We start from the raw sequence: 22053 nt of genomic DNA, 5'->3' as shown, positions 1-22053 counted from the left end.
AATCATGAAGTGGAACGACATTTATTGGATATTTCAAACTTTTTTAACAAATCAAAAACTGAAAAATTGGGCGTGCAAAATTATTCAGCCCCTTTACTTTCAGTGCAGCAAACTCTCTCCAGAAGTTCAGTGAGGATCTCTGAATGATCCAATGTTGACCTAAATGACTAATGATGATAAATACAATCCACCTGTGTGTAATCAAGTCTAAATGCGTATAAATGCACCTGCACTGTGATAGTCTCAGAGGTCCGTTAAAGCGCAGAGAGCATCATGAAGAACAAGGAACACACCAGGCAGGTCCGAGATACTGTTGTGAAGAAGTTTAAAGCCGGATTTGGATACAAAAAGATTTCCCAAGCTTTAAACACGGGTCACTACTAATGTAAACTTTTTAAATTTTTTAAAATGTTTTTTTTTGTCAGAAATGCCTTCTCAAACACGGAAAAAGTGAGCAACCTTCCCGCTAGCCATGATTGGTTAAGATAATGAGTGGGCTGGACATGCCGAGAGATGAGTTTGGATTGGTCTGCCATATAGCACGCTTCTGTCAATTTCAGCTGGTCAGTATGTCTAGGTAATCCTGTCTAACACTGCTTTTTTAAATGTATCGCTTTCTGGAGGACTGAGTTTTGAAATCAGTGGAATGTATGATAGCTAAAGAGATGGATAAAACACCTGTCTCTGGGTTACGTCTTCAAACTAAGGGCAATCATCGCATCTGACAGGAGACGCGTCCAACAATGAATGATGTATAAGATAGTCTAGCTAGATACATTTTCAGATATTACACTTTTCTAATTTTGACAGAAAGAGCTATTTGCTTGGTTAGCTATAGTTTATCACGTTTATCAACTTCCAAAGCCAAATTTCTTCCCCATTGTTCCTCAACTGTAGTGTATGATATACCATTTTGTAGCGTTGCGTCTCTACTTTTATCCAATGCAAAAAACACAATTTCATATTTTGCTACATAAGACTGATTTGAAACCGTCAGTCACACACATATGGAATCATCTCGTAATCAAAAAGAGTTAAACAAATCAGAATATATTTTAGATTTTAGATTCTTCAAATTAGCCACCCTTTGCCTTGATGTCTCTCAGCCAGCTTCATGAGGAATGCTTTTCCGACAGTCTTGAAGGAGTTTCCACATATGCTGAGCACTTGTTGGCTGCTTTTCCTTCCCTCTGCAGTCCAACTCATCCCAAACCATCTCAATTGGGTTGAGGTCGGGTGATTGTGGAGGCCAAGGTCATCTGGTGCAGCACTCAAATAGCCCTCAAAAAGACGTTGGTCAAATAGCCTTAACACAGCCTGGAGGTGTGTTGGGTCATTGTCCTGTTGAAAAACAAATTATAGTCCCACTAAGCGTAAACCACATGGGATGGTATATCACTGCAGAATGCTGTGGTAGCCATGCTGGTTAAGTGTGCCTTGAATTCTAAATAAATCACTCACTGTGTCACCAGCAAATTACTCCCACACCATCACACATCCACCTCCAGGCTGTGTACGGGCTATTTGAACAAGAAGGAGAGTGATGGAGTGCTGCATCAGATGACCTGGCCTCCACAATGGCCTCTTAGTGACCCCAATATATATACATACACACACAGTGCATTTGGGAAGGATTTAGACGCCTTCACTTTTTCCACATTTTGTTACGTTACAGCCTTATTCTAAAATGCATTACATTTAATTTTTTCCTCATTTATCTACACACAATACTGCACAATGACAAAACGAGAACAGGTTTTTAGAAATGTCTGCAAATGTATTAAAAATAAAAAAACAGAAATACCTTATTAAGTGTTCAGACCCTTTGCTATGAGACTCGAAATTGAGCTCAGGTGCATCCTGTTTCCATTAAGGCACACACCTGTCTATATAAGGTTCCACAGTTGACAATGCATGTCAGAACATAAACCAAGCCATAAGGTCGAAGGAATTGTCCGTAGAGCTCAGAGACAGGATTGTGTCGAGGCACAGATCTGGGGAAGTGTACCAAAAAATGTCTGCAGCATTGAAGGTCCGCAAGAACACAGTGGCCTTCAGCGTTTTTAAATGGAAGTCTGGAACCACCAAGACTCTTCCTAGAGCTGACCGCCCAGCCAAACTGAGCAAGCGGGGGAGAAGGGCCTTGGTCAGAGAGGTGACCAAGAACCCGATGGTCACTCTGACAGAGCTCCAGAGTTCTTCTGTGAAGATGGGAGAACCTTCCAGAATGACAACCATCTCTGCAGCACTCCACCAATCAGGCCTTTATGGTAGAGTGGCCAGACGGAAGCCACTCCTCAGTAAAAGGTAAATGACAGCCTGCTTGGAGTTTGCCAAAAGGCACCCAAAGGATTCCAAAGGATTCCAGATTCTCTGGTCTGATGAAACCAGGATTGAACTATTTTGCCTGAACGCCAAACGTCACGTCTGGAGGAAACCTGACACCATCCCTATGGTAAATCATGGTGGTGGCAGCATCATGCTGTGGGGATGTTTTTCAGCGGTAGGGACTGGGAGACCAGTGAGGGAAAGATGAACAGAGAAAAGAACAGAGAGATCCTTGATGAAAACCTGCTCCAGAGCGCTCAGGACCTCAGACTGGGTTGACGGTTCACCTTCCAACAGGACAAGGACCCTAAGCACACAGCTAAGACAATGCAGGAGTGGCTTTGGGACAGTCTCTGAATGTCCTTGAGTGACCCAGCCAGAGCCCGGACTTGAACCCGATCTAACATCTCTGGAGAGACCTGAAAATAGCTGTGCAGCAACGCTCCCCATCCAACCTGACAGAGCTTGAGAGGATCTGCTGAGAAGAATGGGAGAAACTCACCAAATACAGGTGTGCCAAGCATGTAGTGTCATACACAAGAAGTCTCGAAGCTGTAATCGCTGCCAAAGGTGCTTCAACAAAGTACTGAGCAAAGCGTATGAATATTTATGTAAATATTTTATTTACATTTTTTATTTTTAATACATCTGCGATTCTTAAAACCTGTTTTTGCTTTGTCATTGTGGGGTATTGTGTGTAGATTGTTGAGGGAACAAACTATTTAATCCATTTTAGAATACGACTAACGTAACATAATAAATATATATATATATATATATACACAGTGGGGCAAAAAAGTATTTAGTCAGCCACCAATTGTGCAAGTTCTCCCACTTAAAAAGATGAGAGAGGCCTGTAATTTCCATCATAGGTACACTTCAACTATGACAGACAAAATGAGAAAAATAAATCCAGAAAATCACATTGTAGGATTTTTTATGAATTTATTTGCAAATTACGGTGGAAAATACGTATTTGGTCAATAACAAAAATGTCTCAATACTTTGTTATATACCCTTTGCTGGTAATGACAGAGGACAAATGTTTTCTGTAAGTCTTCACAAGGTTTTCACACACTGTTGCTGGTATTTTGGCCCATTCCTCCATGCATGTCTCCTCTTGAGCAGGCTGTTGCTGGGCAACATGGACTTTCAACTCCCTCCAAAGATTTTCTATGGGGTTGAGATCTGGAGACTGGCTAGTCCACTCCAGGACCTTGAACTGCTTCTTACGAAGCCACTCCTTCGTTGCCCGGGCGGTGTGTTTGGGATCATTGTCATGCTGAAAGACCCAGCCACGTTTCATCTTCAATGCCCTTGCTGATGGAAGGAGGTTTTCCCTCAAAATCTCACGATACATGGCCCCATTCATTCTTTCCTTTACACAGATCAGTCGTCCTGGTCCCTTTGCAGAAAAACAGCCCCAAAGCATGATGTTTCCACCCCCATGCTTCACAGTAGGTATGATGTTCTTTGGATGCAACTCAGCATTCTTGATGCTGTCTATATTGCGGCAAACCAGGCCATTTCCGCTCCACGTGTCCCGGGCTCCAGGGAAACTCACTGTCCCGTGCAGGCCTGGGAGGATTGTAACGGGAAATATAACCTTCTCCCATCCATCCAACTCCCGCCTGCTCATTCCAGTCACCCTTTCCTGGGACAACCACGAGCTTCCCCTTCAAGCCTTGGTAGACTCTGGAGCCGCAGGTAACTTCATGGATGGTGTCTTGGTGAAGGAGAATGGCGTTCCCGCTGAATCCTCTAATTGACCCCATGAGGGTTACTACATTGGATGTAAGCCCTTTGGGATCTGGACTTGTCACACGTGTCACTACCCCCGTGCGACTTTCAGTTTCTCAACACCAGGAAGTGATGAACTGTCATCTGATCTCCTGTTCCGAGTTCCCTCTTGTCCTTGGATACCCCTGGCTTCACAGCCATAACCCTCACATCGACTGGTCTGTGGGCACTATCAAGCAGTGGGGTCCTACGTGCCAAGCCACTTGTATCTTCCCGAGTTCCCCGAGTTCTCCTCCCGAGTCTCTAGAATCCATCGACCTGTCCCGAGTTCCCGAGTGTTACCATGACCTCAAACCGGTATTTAGCAAACAGAGGGCCACCATGCTACCACCCCATAGACCTTACGATTGCCCCATGTTTCTGGGCACCTGCCCCCCCAGGGGTCGGATCTTTCCCTATCTCCTCCCGAACGAGCTGCTATGGATACCTACATCAAGGACGCTCTGGCAGCAGGCCTCATGCGTCCATCCACCTCGCCGGCGGGAGCAGGGTTTTTCTTTGTGGCCAAAAAAGACGGTGGATTACGTCCTTGCATCGACTACCGGGGACTAAATGCCATAACCGTCCGTAACCGCTACCCGCTACCCCTTATGGCCACAGCCTTTGAGCTGCTCCAGGAAGCAGTTGTCTTCACTAGGCTTGACCTGCGGAACGCATACCATCTTGTGCGGATCAGACCCGGTGACGAGTGGAAGACCGCTTTCAACACGCCTACTGGTCACTACGAATACTTGGTGATGCCCTTCGGCCTGACCAACGCCCCGGCTGTGTTCCAAGCGCTCATAAACGATGTGCTTAGGGATATGCTTAACATATACGTGTTTGTTTACTTGGATGACATCCTCATCTTTTCGAGCTCCCTTCAAGAACACACAAAGCATGTCAGACAAGTACTCAAACGCCTCCTAGACAGCCAACAGAAAAATTGCAGAGCATCATTGATTTTCTACCAGGGAGGATGAAAGCCAGCTGTGTGTCTCATTTGCTAAGAGTGTGCTGCTAGCAATGCCTAGGCTGTGGGTTCAATTCCTTCAGTGATCACATATATGATTATATCCGGATAAATACCTGTCATGATCCCAGACCTTGGCCACGTCCTGGCATAGGTAGGCCTTGCAGGTTGTAATCATCTGGTTGGTGACCTTGACAAAGAGAGAGGTCATTCTCTCTGAGGTATTGTAGTACTGGGAGATGCTGTGGATCATACGGATGCTGTTCATCAGTCTGGGAATGTGTTCCAACATGGTCGTCTAGAAGAGGTAATAAACAGTGACATGTCTTGTCTAATTGTTCGTACACATACAGGTGCAGCGTTTTAGTATTGTCGTCTTATATCTTATGTTTGTTTGTGGCATGCACAGTTCCAAGGATCTGCATATAAACATACATGAGCTAAGGCTGTGAGGACTGTTTGCACTTTTCAAAAGCATTCATCTGAATGGTTAAAGTCATAAGCATTAGAATTTCTAGCCTTAGAAGCTCTCAGAATATATAGTCTTATTGCATATTTCCACCCACCCTGATATCACTGAAAAACAGATTTGATCCCAAAGCCATTCGACTGTTAAATAGCTATCACTAACCAGCCTCCACACGGTACCCTGCCCAAGGCCACCCTATTTAACTATTGCTGTACATATACTATTCCTCAGATATACTACACATTCTATCCACATACTGTCCATAATGTCTGTACATTCCATCACATACTGTATGTACATCCCACCACATACTGTCCATAATGTCTGTACATTCCATCACATACTGTATGTACATCCCACCACATACTGTCCATAATGTCTGTACATCCCACCACATACTGTCCATGATGTCTGTTCATCCCATCACATACTGTCCATAATGTCTGTACATTCCATCACATACTGTATGTACATCCCACCACATACTGTCCATAATGTCTGTACATTCCATCACATACTGTATGTACATCCCACCACATACTGTCCATAATGTCTGTACATCCCACCACATACTGTCCATGATGTCTGTTCATCCCACCACATACTGTATGTACATCCCACCATATACTGTCCATAATGTCTGTTCATCCCATCACATACTGTATGTACATAATGTCTGTACATTCCATCACATACTGTATGTACATCCCACCACATACTGTCCATAATGTCTGTACATTCCATCACATACTGTATGTGCATCCCACCACATACTGTCCATAATGTCTGTTCATCCCACCACATATTGTCCATAATGTCTGTTCATCCCATCACATACTGTATGTACATCCCACCACATACTGTCCATAATGTCTGTACATTCCATCACATACTGTATGTGCATCCCACCACATACTGTCCATAATGTCTGTGCATCCCACCACATACTGTCCATAATGTCTGTTCATCCCACCACATACTGTCCATAATGTCTGTACATTCCATCACATACTGTATGTACATCCCACCACATACTGTCCATAATGTCTGTACATCCCACCACATACTGTCCATAATGTCTGTTCATCCCACCACATACTGTATGTACATCCCACCATATACTGTCCATAATGTCTGTTCATCCCATCACATACTGTATGTACATAATGTCTGTACATTCCATCACATACTGTATGTACATCCCACCACATACTGTCCATAATGTCTGTACATTCCATCACATACTGTATGTGCATCCCACCACATACTGTCCATAATGTCTGTTCATCCCACCACATACTGTCCATAATGTCTGTTCATCCCACCACATACTGTCCATAATGTCTGTTCATCCCATCACATACTGTATGTGCATCCCACCACATACTGTCCATAATGTCTGTGCATCCCACCACATACTGTCCATAATGTCTGTTCATCCCACCACATACTGTCCATAATGTCTGTTCATCCCATCACATACTGTATGTACATCCCACCACATACTGTCCATAATGTCTGTACATTCCATCACATACTGTATGTGCATCCCACCACATACTGTCCATAATGTCTGTTCATCCCACCACATACTGTCCATAATGTCTGTTCATCCCATCACATACTGTCCATAATGTCTGTTCATCCCGTTACATACTGTATGTACATCCCATCACATACTGTCCATAATGTCTGTTCGTCCCATCACATACTGTCTATATAAAGTCTATATGTATGTTTTATAATGTAATTAACTGTATATATATATATATATATATATATATATATATATATATATATATATATATATATATATATATATATATATATATATACATATATATATATATATATACACACACACACACACACACACACACACACTCCGGAATCCGACATTGCTCGTCCTAATATTTCTATATTTATTAATTCCATTATTTAACTTTTAGGTTGTGTGTGTTGTTGTGTATTGTTCGATATTACTGCACTGTTGGAGCTAGGAACACAAGCACTACGCTGCACCTGCAATAACATCTGCTGAATATGTGAATGCAACCAATAAAATGTTGTTTGATGTCAAAGTTCTTACCGGAGTGCACTTTCCAAGCGGGCCAAAGAACTTCTCCAACGTGTAGAGGTATTTCATATTGTCTTTTGCTTCATTTGCCACAACAGTGATGTTTCCATCCTACCGCAGATAAGATTTGTGTTATGTTTCTACAGGGCTTGATTTTACTTCCACACAACCCCACTGAACTGTGTGAAATGCACAATAAAAATCACTGTGACTTTTGTAAGTCAGTCAAACTTTATTTGTCACGTGCGCCGAATACAAGAAGTGTAGACCTTACTGAGAAATGCTTACTTACTGGCCCTTAACCAACGGTGCAGTTCAAGCATTATATGCATATATATTATAAGCATATATGAGCATTAGTCCAAAAAAGTAACACTTGAATTCAAAATATCCATGTTCAAAATGACTGAATGCAACTGATAATAAATGCCTGCCTTTACATATAGAGTATATAGAAAATAGAGGCCTTTACATATAGAGTATGTAGAAAATAGAGAGAGTGAAACTGACCAGCTCTCTCCAGGTCCTTAGTGTCTTTGACTTGGCCACCTGCAGCACTCCAATAACTTTCTTCACATGAGGTCGTTTGATCTCATCCATTAGGCTGAGAAAACATCGATCACAATCAATATAGACTAGTGTGCACTCAACCAACACACCAAACAAGACATGCAGCATTCAAAAAAATATTGGCCAGCATAACAGAACAATTCATTGGAAAAGGCAGGAAACCTAGCAGTTAAGAGCATTGGGCCAGTAATCGAAAGGGCCTTGACCCTAATGTCTGCTAAGTTACGTAAATGTAATAGATGTTCTAAGGTTTTTTAATGACACAGACTGAGTGTGGAGTTGACACTTGTGTCAGAAAAAGGGGGAATTTTTCTGGTGGGTGGCATGACAAGTGAGTATGGGTACCTGTTAAAAGTGGTCATGCGGCTTTTCCAATGCTCCAGTTCAGCAGAGGGCCCTATGTCATCGGCCTCCTTCCTCATTTGCTCGCCCTCTGTCAGCACCTGTTCGATCTGGTGGGCCCAGTGAAGGAGAACTCCCTCCAGCTCCTCCACCAGTTCGGAGTTATTGGCTTGAGGGAAGAGACAAACTGTCTATGTTACAGACTTACTTTGAGCATGTATTTTCTCATGTGCAGTATGAGCTTAGCAGTACCGCTGACGTTGACATTTCTCTATGATGCTTGTTCATGTCCAGTATCTGCCAATGGAAGGATGCACTCACAGGAGGTTGGTGGCATCTTTATTGGGGAGGACGGGCTTGTGGTAATGGCTGGAGCGGAATCAGGGGAATGGTATCAAATACATCAAACGCATGGTTTCCATGTGTTTGATGCCATTCCGTTTGTGCCATTCCAGCCATTATTTCCAGCCGTTCTCCCCTCAGCAGCCTCCTGTGCATGTGCTGTACTATACATCGTCTATTCTACTCAAATAGATTTTTCAGTGGGTCTTTGCACAGGACTACCAATTAAATGTAATTAAATCAACTGTATTAATCCCCAAGGGGGAATAATTGCTCGGCATAACAATGACAGGCAAATATGTAAGAATGAATACATTTCCCACAACATACAACAGAGTGGACAGTCGCTAATCACACACAAAAAAACACCAAAACCATAACTTAGGTAACTTCTATACCTGCAGCTGTGTAGTCTGCTGGGCCTAGCAGGCTGCTTAGGTTCTGTCCAGTGTCCACTCTGTGGAGATGGAACCTTCCCTCCATATTCAGTCTGGCAGAGGAGAGGTTGCTAATGAACTTGTCCACTGAACTCAGGAAGTCCTGAATCTGAGCATTCTGAAGTCCATCCTTCATGGAGCCCCAATTCTGGTGAGGATTGAACAAAACATTTATTGGGGTTGAAGTAGAGGAGATTTAGGAGAGTTCAAATCAAACTGTATATGCCACATGCGCTGAATAGTTACATACAAACAATGCAGTTTAAGAAACAGAGTTAAGAAAATATTTACTAAATAGAAAGTAACACAATAACTTAATATAGAGGCTATATACAGGGGGTACTGGTACCCAGTTAATGTGCGGGGGTACAGGTTATTCAAGGTCATTTGTACATGTAGGTAGGGGTAAAGTGATTATGCATAGATAAACACAGAGTAGCAGTAGTGTAAAAACAAAGGTGTGGGTGGGGGGGTGGGGGGGGGGGGGGGGGGGTCCATGTAAATAGTCTGGGTGGTCATTGGATACTGTCACGATCGTTTGTAGAAACGGACCAAGGCGCAGCGAATGTTGAGTTCCACATAATTGATTAATAGTGAAACTTAGCAAAAACAATAAACAATAAACTAACATGAACCGTGACTACAGAGGTGCACTTACTTAAAATACAATATCCCACAAACACAGGTGGGAACAAACACTACTTAAATATGATCCCCAATTAGAGACAACGATTACCAGCTGCCTCTAATTGGGAATCATACAAATCACCAACATAGAAACATGAAAACTAGAACACCCAAATATAAATAATAAACTAGACTAACCCCCCAGTCACGCCCTGACCTACTCCACCATAGAAAATAAGGACTCTCTATGGTCAGGACGTGACAGATACAGTGTTCATGAGTCTTATGACTTGGGGGTAGAAGCTGTTAAGGAGCCTTTTGGACCTAGACTTAGGCGCTCCGGTACCGCTTGCCGTGCAGTAGCAGAGATAACAGTCTATGACTTGGGTGACTGGAGTCTGTGACAATTTTTGGAGCCTTCCTCTGACACCGCCTAGTATGTAGGTCTTTGATGGCAGAAAGCTTGGCCTCAGTTGCCATACCAGGTGGCGATGCAACCAGTCAAGATGCTCTCGATGGTGCAGCTGCAGAACTTTTTGAGAATCTGGGGACCCATACCAAATCTTTTCAGTCTCCTGAGCGGGAAACTGTTGTCGTGCCCTCTTCACGAATGTCTTGGTGTGTTTGGACCATGATAGTTTGTTGGTGATGTGAACACCAAGGAACTTGAAACTCTCGACCCGCTTCACTACAGCGCCCTGTTATGTTGTGTTTGATTATTCTGTCTACTTTGAACAACTTAGCATGCATGTTGATGGGGCATTATACTCAATAGTGAATTACCTCTTGAGACTTGAGTGCAGGCAGCATAATTTGTGAGAACAGTTTCTCCATACTGTACAAAATGCTCCCATTAGTGCAGTCTAGCATTCCGAAATTCACTTCCTGGAAGAAACAAGCAGTACAAGAGCAATAGCAAAACAGTGAAACAATTCGTAAACAGTGCCACTAAAGTGGTGGCTAGAAACGCTAGGCTTACTGACCTGGGAAACATTGGCGGTCGTTATGGCCTTGTCTGTCGTTCTCAAGAAAAACAAACACTTTTCAAGTAAGGCCTGAAACATAAGAGCCAACACATCACACGGCCTGGTGATGAGACTGAATGAGAGAAACAAAGAAAGACTCTTGTTTTTTACTGATACCATGGAAATCAATACTTAAGAAGTGGCAGAGGCTCTGTCTCCAATACCAACGTAATACAAACATTACCAAACTAGTAATTATGAGGTCATTCTGATACGCTTGTTTGAAGAAGGGGGCTCTGGTATATTTCACTGAGAGTGTTCTTCCCCATTACTATGCCTGCAAGGTGTTGAGTGCAGGACTGTATACTTTAAAGAAAGAATGTGAAAATTACAGACTGTGTCTTGTAAGCCATGATGGCATTCAAGTCCCCTTTTAGGGCTAGAAACTTTTGTCAGAGATAATTATTAAATGGAAGAAGTTCCGGACAAGGATTTCAAGTAGAAGTAGAACCAACACCGACTTCAATCAGTTCTGCAGCAAAACGTTACCTCTGAAGTTCCAGTGGTGAGAAAGAGCTTTTTCTGCCCAGGGGTAGAACTGACTGTGTCTGCCCAGGTGGGGTGGTGTGATGAAGGCTGAAAAAGGGAGATGGGGAAAGTACCATCATGTAATATTATAGGACTGATGTTCTTCGCTCCATTTTTTAAATGATGACAATGAAGAGAAAGGTCAGTTTACCACTTTTATGTCTTGATAGAAGAATATCAACCTCTTTGATCCATTAGGCGCAAAAAACTCCTCCATCAAATTGAACTAGAGCAGAGTTTATGACAGTTAGTATAATTGGAGTCTGGATGCATTTTGTGAATGTCTGACCTCCCCCTTACTTTGTCATCCGATATAAAGGCCTCCTCCACCTCAGTCTCCCCCCCCCCCCCCCCTTACCTTGTCATCCGATATAAAGGCCTCCTCCACCTCAGTCTCCCCCAGGCTCACACTGTCCACAAGCTTGGCTATGAGGTACTTGTGGCGGGCATCTAGCATGGCCCGGCGCTCATCCTTGGCAGCCCTGGCCTGCTTAGCCATCTCTTTCCTGGCTTCGTTGGAGAGTACCATTGTCCGTTTCCCTGAAACCTAATCACATCCAGACAGAATGGGAGTGAAAGAAAACACAACCTGGCGGAGCTACTGTGACATTCGTTTAGGGAGACAGGGTTTAGGGTTTTCCACATTAAGAAACTTCACCCATATTGTGAGATATGATTAACTGATCAGTTGATGCCCATCAAAAGTTAAAATGACTGAGGGGTTAACACCCTTTGTGCCCTTTCAGCTGTCTTGACTTCGTAAATACTCACAGTTGTACTGGCAGTTGAGGAAGGAAGAGCTGCCGATGCCGTGTGATTGGTGCTTTTAGGGTTGTGACCTCCTATTCGCCTGTGTCCACTCACACCCACGTCTGTTGATATGGCAAAACATGACTGTCTATTTTCGTGGCCGATAAAATCAGAGCTTCACGTCTATATGTACTGTATGGCATGGTCTGTGTTTGTACTTCCTGTATGTCTATAGTTCTACCCATATACAGTGCCTTGTAAAAGTATTCATCCCCCTTTGTAGTTTTCCTATTTTGTTGCATTATAACCTGTCATTTAAATATTTTTTTTTTTCATGTAATGGACATACACAAAATAATACAAATTGATGAAGTGAAATTAAAAAAATAACTTGTTTCAAAAAAGAAATTAAATAAATGCTATGAAGCCCCTAACTAAGACCTGTTGCAACCAATTCACTTCAGAAGTCACATAATTGGTTAAATAAAGTCCACCTGTGTGCAAACTAAGTGTCACATGATTTGTCACATGATCTCAGTATACAGTGGGAAGAACAAGTATTTGATACTCAGCCGATTTTGCAGGTTTTCCTACTTACAAAGAATGTAGAGGTCTGTAATTTTTATCATAGGTACATTTCAACTGTGAGAGACGGAATCTAAAACAAAATCCAGAAAATCACATTGTATGATTTTTAAGTGATCACCTACCAACCAGTAAGAATTCCGGCTCTCACATACCTGTTTTTTTACTTTAAGAAGCCCTCCTGTTTTCCACTCATTACCTGTATTAACTGCACCTGTTTGAACTTGTTACCTGTATAAAAAACACCTGTCCACACACTCAATCAAACAGACTCCAACCTCTCCACAATGGCCAAGACCAGAGAGCTGTGTAAGGTCATCAGGGATAAAATTGTAGACCTGCACAAGGCTGGGATGGGCTACAGGACAATAGGCAAGCAGCTTGGTGAGAAGGCAACAACTGTTGGCACAATTATTAGAAAATGGAAGAAGCTCAAGATGACGGTCAATCACCCTCGGTCTGGGGCTCCATGCAAGATCTCACCTCGTGGGGCATCAATGATCATGAGGAAGGTGAGGGATCAGCCCAGAACTACACGGCAGGACCTGGTCAATGACCTGAAGAGAGCTGGGACCACAGTCTCAAAGAAAACCATTAGTAACACACTACGCCGTCATGGATTAAAATCCTGCACTGCACGCAAGGTCCCCCTGCTCAAGCCAGCTCATGTCCAGGCCTGTCTGAAGTTTTCCAATTACCATTTGGATGATCCAGAGGAGGAATGGGAGGTCATGTGGTCTGATGAGACAAAAATAGAGCTTTTTGGTCTAAACTCCACTCGCCGTGTTTGGAGGAAGAAGAAGGATGAATATAACCCCAAGAACACCATCCCAACCATGAAGCATGGAGGTGGAAACATGATTCTTTGGGGATGCTTTTCTGCAAAGGGGACAGGAAGACTGCACCGTATTGAGGGGAGGATGGATGGGGCCATGTATCGCAAGATCTTGTAAGAGTAAGAGCATTGAAGATGGGTTGTTGCTGGGTCTTCCAGCATGACAACGACCCGAAACACACAGCCCGGGCAACTAAGGAGTGGCTCCGTAAGAAGCATCTCAATGTCCTGGAGTGGCCTAGCCAGTCTCCAGACCTGAACCCAATAGAACATAGAACATCTTTGGAGGGAGCTGGAAGTCCGTATTGCCTAGCGATAGCCCCGAAACCTGAAGGATGTGGAGAAGGTCTGTATGGAGGAGTGGGCCAAAATCCCTGCTGCAGTGTTTGCAAACCTGGTCAAGAACTACAGGAAACGTATGATCTCTGTAATTGCAAACAAAGGTTTCTGTACCAAATATTAAGTTCTGCTTTTCTGATGTATCAAATACTTATGTCATGCAAGAAAATGCCAATTAATTACTTAAAAATCATACAATGTGATTTTACAGACCTCTACATGCTTTGTAAGTAGGAAAACCTGCTAAATCGGCAGTGAATCAAATACTTGATCTCCCCGCTGTATATACACCTGTTCTGAAAGGCCCCCGCGTCTGCAACACCACTAAGCAAGGGGCACCATCAAGCATGCGGCACCATGAAGACCAAGGTGCTATCCAAACAGGTCAGGGACAAAGTTGTGGAGAAGTACAGATCAGGGTTGGGTTATAAAAAATATCCTAAATGTTGAACATCCCATGGACCACCATTAAATCCATTATTTAAAAATGGAAAGAATATGGCAACACAACAAACCTGCCAAGAGAGGGCCGCCCACCAAAACTCACAGACCAGGCAAAAAGGGCATTAATCAGAGAGGCACCAAAGAGACCATGGATAACCCCGAAGTAGCTGCAAAGCTCCACAGCGGAGATTGGAGTATCTGTCCATAGGACCAGTTTAAGCTATACTCTCCACAGAGCTGAGCTTTACGGAAATGTGTCCAGAAAAAAAGCCATTGCTTAAAGAAAAAATAATCAAATACGTTTGGTGTTCGACAAAAGAAATGTGGGAGACACCCCAAACATATGGAAGAAGGTACCCTGGTCAGATGAGACTAAAATTGAGCTTTTTGGCCATCAAGGAAAACACTATGTCTGGCGCAAACCCAACACCTCTCATCACCTCGAAAACACCATCCCCCCAGTGAAGCATGGTGGTGGCAGCATCATGCTGTTGGGAGGATTTTCATCAGCAGGGACTGGGAAACTGGTCAGAATTGAAGGAATAATGGATGGCGCTAAATACAAGGAAATTCTTGAGGGAAACCTGTTTCAGTCTTCCAGAGATTTGAGACTGGGACAGAGGTTTACCTTCCAGCAAGACAATAACCCTAAGCATATTGCTAAAGCAACACTCAAGTGGTTTAAGGGGAAACATTTAAATGTCTTGGAATGGCCTAGTCAAAGCCCAGACCTCAATCCAATTGAGGTAATTGGTATGTGGTATGACTTTAAGATTTTGTACACCGGAACCCATCCAACTTGAAGGAGCTGGAGCAGTTTTTCCTTGAAGAATGGGTAAAAATCCCAGTAGCTAGATGTTCCAAGCTTATAGTGACATACCCCCAAGACTTGCAGCTGTAATTGTGGCAAAAGGTGGCTCTGCAAAGTATTGACTTTGCGGGGGTGAATAGTTATGCACGCTCAAGTTTTCTGTTTTGTTGTCTTATTTCTTGTTTGTTTCACAATAAAAAATATATTGCATCTTCAAAGTGGTAAGCATGTTGTGTAAATCAAATGATACAACCCCCCCAAAAAATCTATTTTAATTCCAGGTTGTAAGACAACAAAATAGGAAAAATGCCAAGGGGGGTGAATACTTTCGCAAGACACTGCACTTGCACTGTACCTTTTCGTATACTAACAAGTGGAGGTGTTAACTCATTTGAATGGTCGGGTGCAGTTGTCTGGCTTAGCTCTCCCTCGGCCTTGTTCTCTTGTTCCCTCTTTGCTTCCTCAGGGCTGTCCTGCATCGTCTCCCCAGCATCAAGGCTTTCCTCTGTGGGAGGATTGGACACTTCCTCCTCTGGATCCACCTTCTCCGCTGGGGGGATGCCGGACCCCTCATCCACCTCAGGGTCCACTACTTCAACTGGCTGGAGATTCTGAGTGTCACACATCTTAAAGCGCAGAGGAGTTAGTTAATAGTCACTTTTGGGTTTTAAACTATTAGACGACATGGTCTAGTCAAGTATAGGATCTTAATTTGATCCAGTTTTCTATAATTATCTTACACCTTTACATGATCTACGCATAACTTTATTGCAGTATTGAACAACATAGTTTTAACAAATAAACCCATTTGTCCATTGAAAATTATTATTAGAATAACTTATATTGTGCAATTGTCTATGCCAGGTATAATGATAATGTGAAATCTAACAATGCGCTGCACTGTCTATGGATACTGTAGTTCAAGTGTTTCCATAACATTCATTATGCGCATCCACACAAATGGAAAAGAACACTGGATAAATAATCCAACAATTTCTAAATTAAATGTTGAATATACCAGACCTTCCCCTCAGTTTTTCTGCTTTGTCTCTTGCTGCTCTCCTGTCGGGATGTGTGGTAAAAGAGCCTCTAGAGTCAGCTCAGCTAGCTGACGCTAAAGGCAATCAATGGGTGAATTGCTCTGACAAAGTTTGACTGTTGTCATGGCAACCCTAAACACGTTAGCCCTAGCCAGAATGACTAATCCACTGAAAACCAGCAGAGGAATAAGTCAAACAAATGCCTGTCCACATATGAATACACGAGAGGTCATTAAAGTCTGGCAACGCTAATGATACTTGAATTATGTCTGTCTGTCTGTCGGTCGGTCTGTGTGTGTGTGTGTGTGTGTGTGTGTGTGTGTGTGTGTGTGTGTGTGTAACTGTAAAATAGATAAAATCAAATAATGTTATTGATTAATCAGGTAAATTTTATTTTTGAGGTGTGGTGAGGCTTAATAGATGTTTTGTAAGAGAAACACACATAGATAATGCAATAAGGTATTAAGTGGTTGATATCATCTTCTATTGTGAGAAGTACGTTAAATCACAGTGCGTTTGTGTATTTACCATGATTGACTAATCATTGTCTTAGTAACTTCCGTTATGACATCCATATCATATAACTAACTACCTGGGGGTAGACTATTTCTAGGTACTAGCTACAGCTTAAACAAAGCCACAGCGAATTAAATGTACATCATTTAGCAGACGCTCTTATCCAGAGCGATTTACAGGTGCAATTACGGAACAGACAGATTTTTCACCTAGTCTGCTCGGTGGTTCGAACCAGTAACCTTTCAGTTACTAGCCCAATGCTCTTAACCGCTAGGTTAAAACGTCTCAACTTATTATTATGCAGTATTATGATTGAAGGCAGCATTGTATGCAGGGGATACATTTCAGCAAGGTTTATTATTAAGCAATAAGGCCCGATGAGGTGTTGTATATGGCCAATATAGCACAGCTAAGGGCTGTTATTATGCACGGCGCAACACTGAGTGCCTGGACACAGCCCTTAGCCGTGATACTATACCAGTCAAACTTTCTAAAAAATTTTCTACATTGTAGAATAATAGTGAAGACATCAAAACTATGAAATAACACATATGGAATCATGTTCCAAAAGGCACCAACTCTCAGACCATGAGAAAGAAGATTCTCTGGTCTGTATAAAAGTCAGTGCGCGATTACGTAGCACACAAAATGTATGTTCAATGGGTTTCCATTGATAGTTTAGTCACAAAAACGGTTAGCGTTTAATAGAAAATGTGCCTACTCTCGTCTTGTCATGTGCGCTCGCAGATACAGTGGGGGTAGGCTGTGCAGGTAGACTAGTCTACATGGGATTATATTTTTATTTGTCAAATGGCAGTCAAGCACCAATCAACATGTCACCAGAAAAAGACCCTTCATATTTATTGGAAAGTAGCAACAAGATCACTGTGCACGTTCACCCCCCTGTGAAGATCATCATCATCATAATAATAATAATAATCTGTAGCCTAATAAACTGCATGGTTTCTCGAGTCGTAATGGGTGGACCACAAACCATATCATCGCGTGACTCCAAATGTACTTTCGATATGATGGCTATTATATCAATATTTGCGCTTAAATTCGTTTCCACCACCATTTATTGCATAATACATTTTACCGACACAAAAATATCCCACCATGTGAAACGACCAAAGATCTGTTGGCATTTATAATATTTATATTTCCATCACAGCTGTGGTGATTTTTTTTCTTCAGTTTACTAGCTCGTGTTACTTTTCTGTATTTCCGATTTAAAAGCCTGCTTTACTTCAGGTTAAATTGGCTGTGAAGAGAAGATGTCAAGATCCTTTATTTTATTCATGCTTCTCATCAACATCAGGTTCTGCTGGGGTTATGGATGTAAGGGGTGTCAGCCAACTATAATGACCCCACCACTATCTGGTGTAGGAGTCAAACCATTGTGAATGTTGTCGGATGCTCTACAGACCATCCCCCAAAATGCCACCAAGATCAATCTGTCCAAGAACAAAATTCAAAACAGTCCGCCTGAGACATTTCTCAAGTTCCGTCATTTGGGTGTACTAATCCGGGACCAGAACAAACTCGCATCTCTAAGTGGAGGTGAATTCAAAGGACTACACATTCTCTATTTTCGAAACATCTCCAGAAACAACTCAGTGATCAAGGTTGACGTATTCCACAACCTGAAACAGTTAACGGTCCTCGATTTGTCAAAAAAAACCTAATTAACAAAATGTCCTATACATTTTTTTAGTTCCTTCCTAACATTGAATCGGCTGACATTTCTATGAATAAACTACAAAGTGTACAGAATGGGGTGTACAACTCCATCTCTTTGTCCTGGCTTAGTCTTTTGGGCAACAACATTGACCATTTGAACTTCAGTGGCTTTCCTGCTCTTGCCTACATAAACAAACAACTCTGGATTACATCCAAAGTCAGGCATTTTTGCTCACAACCACAGATTGAAGCTCCTGCTCCTTATGGGGATAGAAACAGAATTCCTGGCTGGAATTCAAATGGAGACAAAGAAAACTCTTTCAATGGTTGCATTCTCTTTCTCGCTTGAAATATCTAATTTCACTATTTGGGGCCTCCTAGATGTAACGAACAACCTTTCAAGAGTGGAGATCAATCTTGGAAAATCCAAATTACCTCCAAATGTCTCTTTCCTGTTTGAATTGTCCACACCAAATGTGGTAGTCTTCGAAAAAGCAAATCTTAGGGATTTGGGAGAATCTCAGCTCGTGCAGGATGGGAGCAAAATTAAAATACTTTATCTAGTTAACTGTGGTTTAAAGGAAATCTCTCACACCACCTTCCAAAGCCTTGAGGGTCTTTAAACTTTACAACTTAATGATAACTAGCTGAACATTCAAATGGATACGTTTACTGGCCTCAGAAATGAGACGTTCCTAACATGCTGACCACAGCGCTCATGTCGTACGTGTGCGAGCATTGCAAAATAAAAGTATACATACATGTTATTCAATCAATACACCAACACAGCTCGTGAGCGTCTGCGTAGCCGGGTGCTAAAATAGAACTTGGTTCTATTTGTGACGCTCTAAGCGCTGCAAGTCCTGCCTCTCAAATCTTCTCCTTGGTTTTTAGGAGTGATTACCCACGTGCCATCTCCTCATTGGTTTTTAGGAGTATATACCCACAAGGGTGATTGAAAGATGAACTGAGGTCCATATGTAACAGTATAACTTTAGACACTCACCCCCCTTTTGACCTCCTCCTTTTCCTCAGCAACCAGTGACCCGGGTCAACAGCATCAATGTAACAGTATAACTTTAGACCGTCCCCTTGCCCAAACCCGGGCGCGAACCAGGGACCCTCTGCACACATCAACAACAGTCACCCACGAAGCATCGTTACCCATCGCTCCACAAAAGCCGCGGCCCTTGCAGAGCAAGGGGAACTACTACTTCAAGGTCTCAGAGCAAGTGACGTCACCGATTGAAACGCTATTTAGCGCGCACCGCTAACTAGTTAGCCATTTCACATCCGTTACACATACTCCAGTCGGTTGTAGTAATGCACCGTAAATTTGGTTGCCAACCGCCTTATCAAGTCCAAAGAAGAAAAAGAAGCCTGAAGGAAGAAGGAGAGTTGACAAGAAACGAATCTGGTTGACCGTTTTGTCTGTGGATTAATTGTCGGAGTAGAGGACCTTGTACATTTCATGTAAAATAACAACCCAATGTTTATATCCCAGGACAAATTAGTTAGCAACAGCATGCTAGCTAGCTAAATTGCCATAAATGTTTAATGCTTTTCGACCTGTCCCTAAATTAATATAATTGGTTCAGTTTGTTTTGATATTTCAACCTGCGTGTCCTGATTGCATCTGGTGTGGAGGGACAAAATCAACAATGTGTGATGGCAGACGCACACACGCCTGCTTGTCTGGTCAGCATGTAAATCTAGATAGAAGCAAGATTCAAGAACTCAACCCTCGCTTGCTCCTCCCTCTAAGGAACCTTAGATGCTTGTCCATTATCGAAATGAAATCATTAAATTCATAAAAAACACTTTCAGTGACCTAGAGAACCTTGAAGACTTTTACATGCTATACAGTGTCATTAGATACATCACCAATCAACCTTTCAGCAAACTCAGCAGACTTGTGAAGCTGGACCTCGGCCTCATTATCAAATACATTGAGGAAGGATCCTTCCAAGACCTGGAAAATCTTGATTACCTGGACCTGGGAAGCATATCAAAAGATTAACTCCTGCCATCTTACAAGGTCTTGTGAAACTGAAACAGCCAGTGTTGTATAACAACTGCCTTTATTTTGATAAAGACAACACTCCGCCCTAGAGTATGTGGAGTTACGCTACCAAGGCCCTGGAGGAGATGGAGTTGAACATTTTGGACCGGGTTTCTTCACGGAGTAAGTGCGTGTAAGATGTTTATCCATAGGAAGCACCATTTTGAGCAATTTCCATCCAAATAACTTTGTCCCCCTTGTCAACTTAAGACGGTATTTTGGGGCCGGCATCACTTTCAGTAACACCAATCTAGTACTGTCCTTCATCCACTTAAATCACTGGAAATGCTGACCTTTTACAAAACAGACCTGGATCCTCTACCCGACATTTTACTGCCTCCAGGGAATTCCTTGAAGGTTTTACTAATTCAGTCCAACCATTTACACGTTTTGGAGAAATCTTTGTTTGATAACCTCCCTATGTTGCTATTCATTGATATCAGCGACAACCCACTGTACAGTACCCGCCCAAATGCCTGGTTCAAAAGCTTTAAATTATCCTACTGTGCACATAGCCCATATCTATGACCGCCACTGTGACAATATGGGGACAGCTCACTACATGCGGGAATTAGATGACAAAGCATGCTCTTATGACCAGTTCTTCCACAGCCTTTTCTTGGCCACCTTCCTTCTGGACTTGGTGACTGTGACCATGTGCCTAATCTGGCACAATCAGAAATGTGCCATCTATTACCTGCTCCTTCCGCGGCCTCGCCTTCGAAGGCATAAGGCAGCGGGGAAAGGTTGCTACAGCTCCAGAGATGAGCCGTGAGTGAGCTGGTAGCCCATCTAGAAAGGACTAGGATTAGGATCAGCTCTGTTCCGACTGTGCTTGCAACACCTCGACGCCCGTCCGGGCAAGGCTATCCTAGAGAACATTGAAACAGCCATCTACAATGCCAGATGCACACTGAGTGGTGACCCGTGACTTTCTCCGCAGTGAGTGGTGGCCCTGGAGTTCCAGGTGGCCAGTCAGACTTCTGTGTGAGGGGAGCGATGTTCTTCTGATGGTGTTTCTCGAAGAGATCCCGGTCTCTCTCCTTACACTCTACAGTCTCTCTCCTTACACTCCACTGTCTCTCTCCTTACACTCTACTGTCTCTCTCCTTACACTCTACTGTCTCTCTCCTTACACTCTACTGTCTCTCTCCTTACACTCTACTGTCTCTCTCCTTACACTTGGTTATGAAAGATGGTGTGTCGGAAAACATACTTGTTTTGGCCCACAGACGAGCGTGACCAGGAGGTGTTCTGGATCAGACTTGAGAATGCCTTGAGGGAAAGCACACAGGAGGAAGATGATGGTGATGAGCTTGCCATGCTCACTGGCTAGACCTGGGATATTTTCAAATTAAGAAAATTGAACAGCTGACGGAAACTCCTGTAGCATTGTACATACAGTTAAAATCAGAAGTTTACATACACTTAGGTTGGAGTCACTAAAACGTGTTTTTCCAACCACTCTACAAGTCTCTTGTTAACAAACTA

General features: G+C 42.8%; 1 protein-coding gene and 1 pseudogene across 1 annotated transcript in view; one reads left to right on the top strand and one right to left on the bottom strand.

Annotated features, from left to right (window-relative positions):
- dnah5l (dynein, axonemal, heavy chain 5 like) overlaps positions 1 to 16374 on the bottom strand; it is a 69675-nt gene extending 53301 nt beyond the window's left edge. Inside the window, exons 1-13 of the mRNA XM_036943917.1 lie at positions 16285 to 16374; positions 15617 to 15887; positions 12269 to 12369; positions 11856 to 12044; positions 11649 to 11723; positions 11459 to 11545; positions 10928 to 10999; positions 10728 to 10829; positions 9279 to 9465; positions 8542 to 8707; positions 8137 to 8230; positions 7639 to 7737; positions 5197 to 5378 (exon numbers count right to left, since the gene is read on the bottom strand). Coding sequence (XP_036799812.1) covers positions 5197 to 5378; positions 7639 to 7737; positions 8137 to 8230; positions 8542 to 8707; positions 9279 to 9465; positions 10728 to 10829; positions 10928 to 10999; positions 11459 to 11545; positions 11649 to 11723; positions 11856 to 12044; positions 12269 to 12369; positions 15617 to 15887 — 1625 coding nt within the window. The 5' untranslated portion in view covers positions 16285 to 16374. The remainder of the gene's footprint in view (positions 1 to 5196; positions 5379 to 7638; positions 7738 to 8136; positions 8231 to 8541; positions 8708 to 9278; positions 9466 to 10727; positions 10830 to 10927; positions 11000 to 11458; positions 11546 to 11648; positions 11724 to 11855; positions 12045 to 12268; positions 12370 to 15616; positions 15888 to 16284) is intronic.
- Positions 16375 to 20161: 3787 nt separating this feature from the next.
- On the top strand, positions 20162 to 21337 carry LOC118938947 (annotated as a pseudogene).
- The last annotated feature ends 716 nt before the right edge of the window (positions 21338 to 22053 follow it).

Source organism: Oncorhynchus mykiss, chromosome 15 (genome assembly GCF_013265735.2).
Source record: "Oncorhynchus mykiss isolate Arlee chromosome 15, USDA_OmykA_1.1, whole genome shotgun sequence".
Lineage (NCBI taxonomy): Eukaryota > Metazoa > Chordata > Actinopteri > Salmoniformes > Salmonidae > Oncorhynchus > Oncorhynchus mykiss.
Note: the sequence above shows the minus strand (reverse complement) of the source record. Positions and strands in the feature narration are given on the sequence as shown.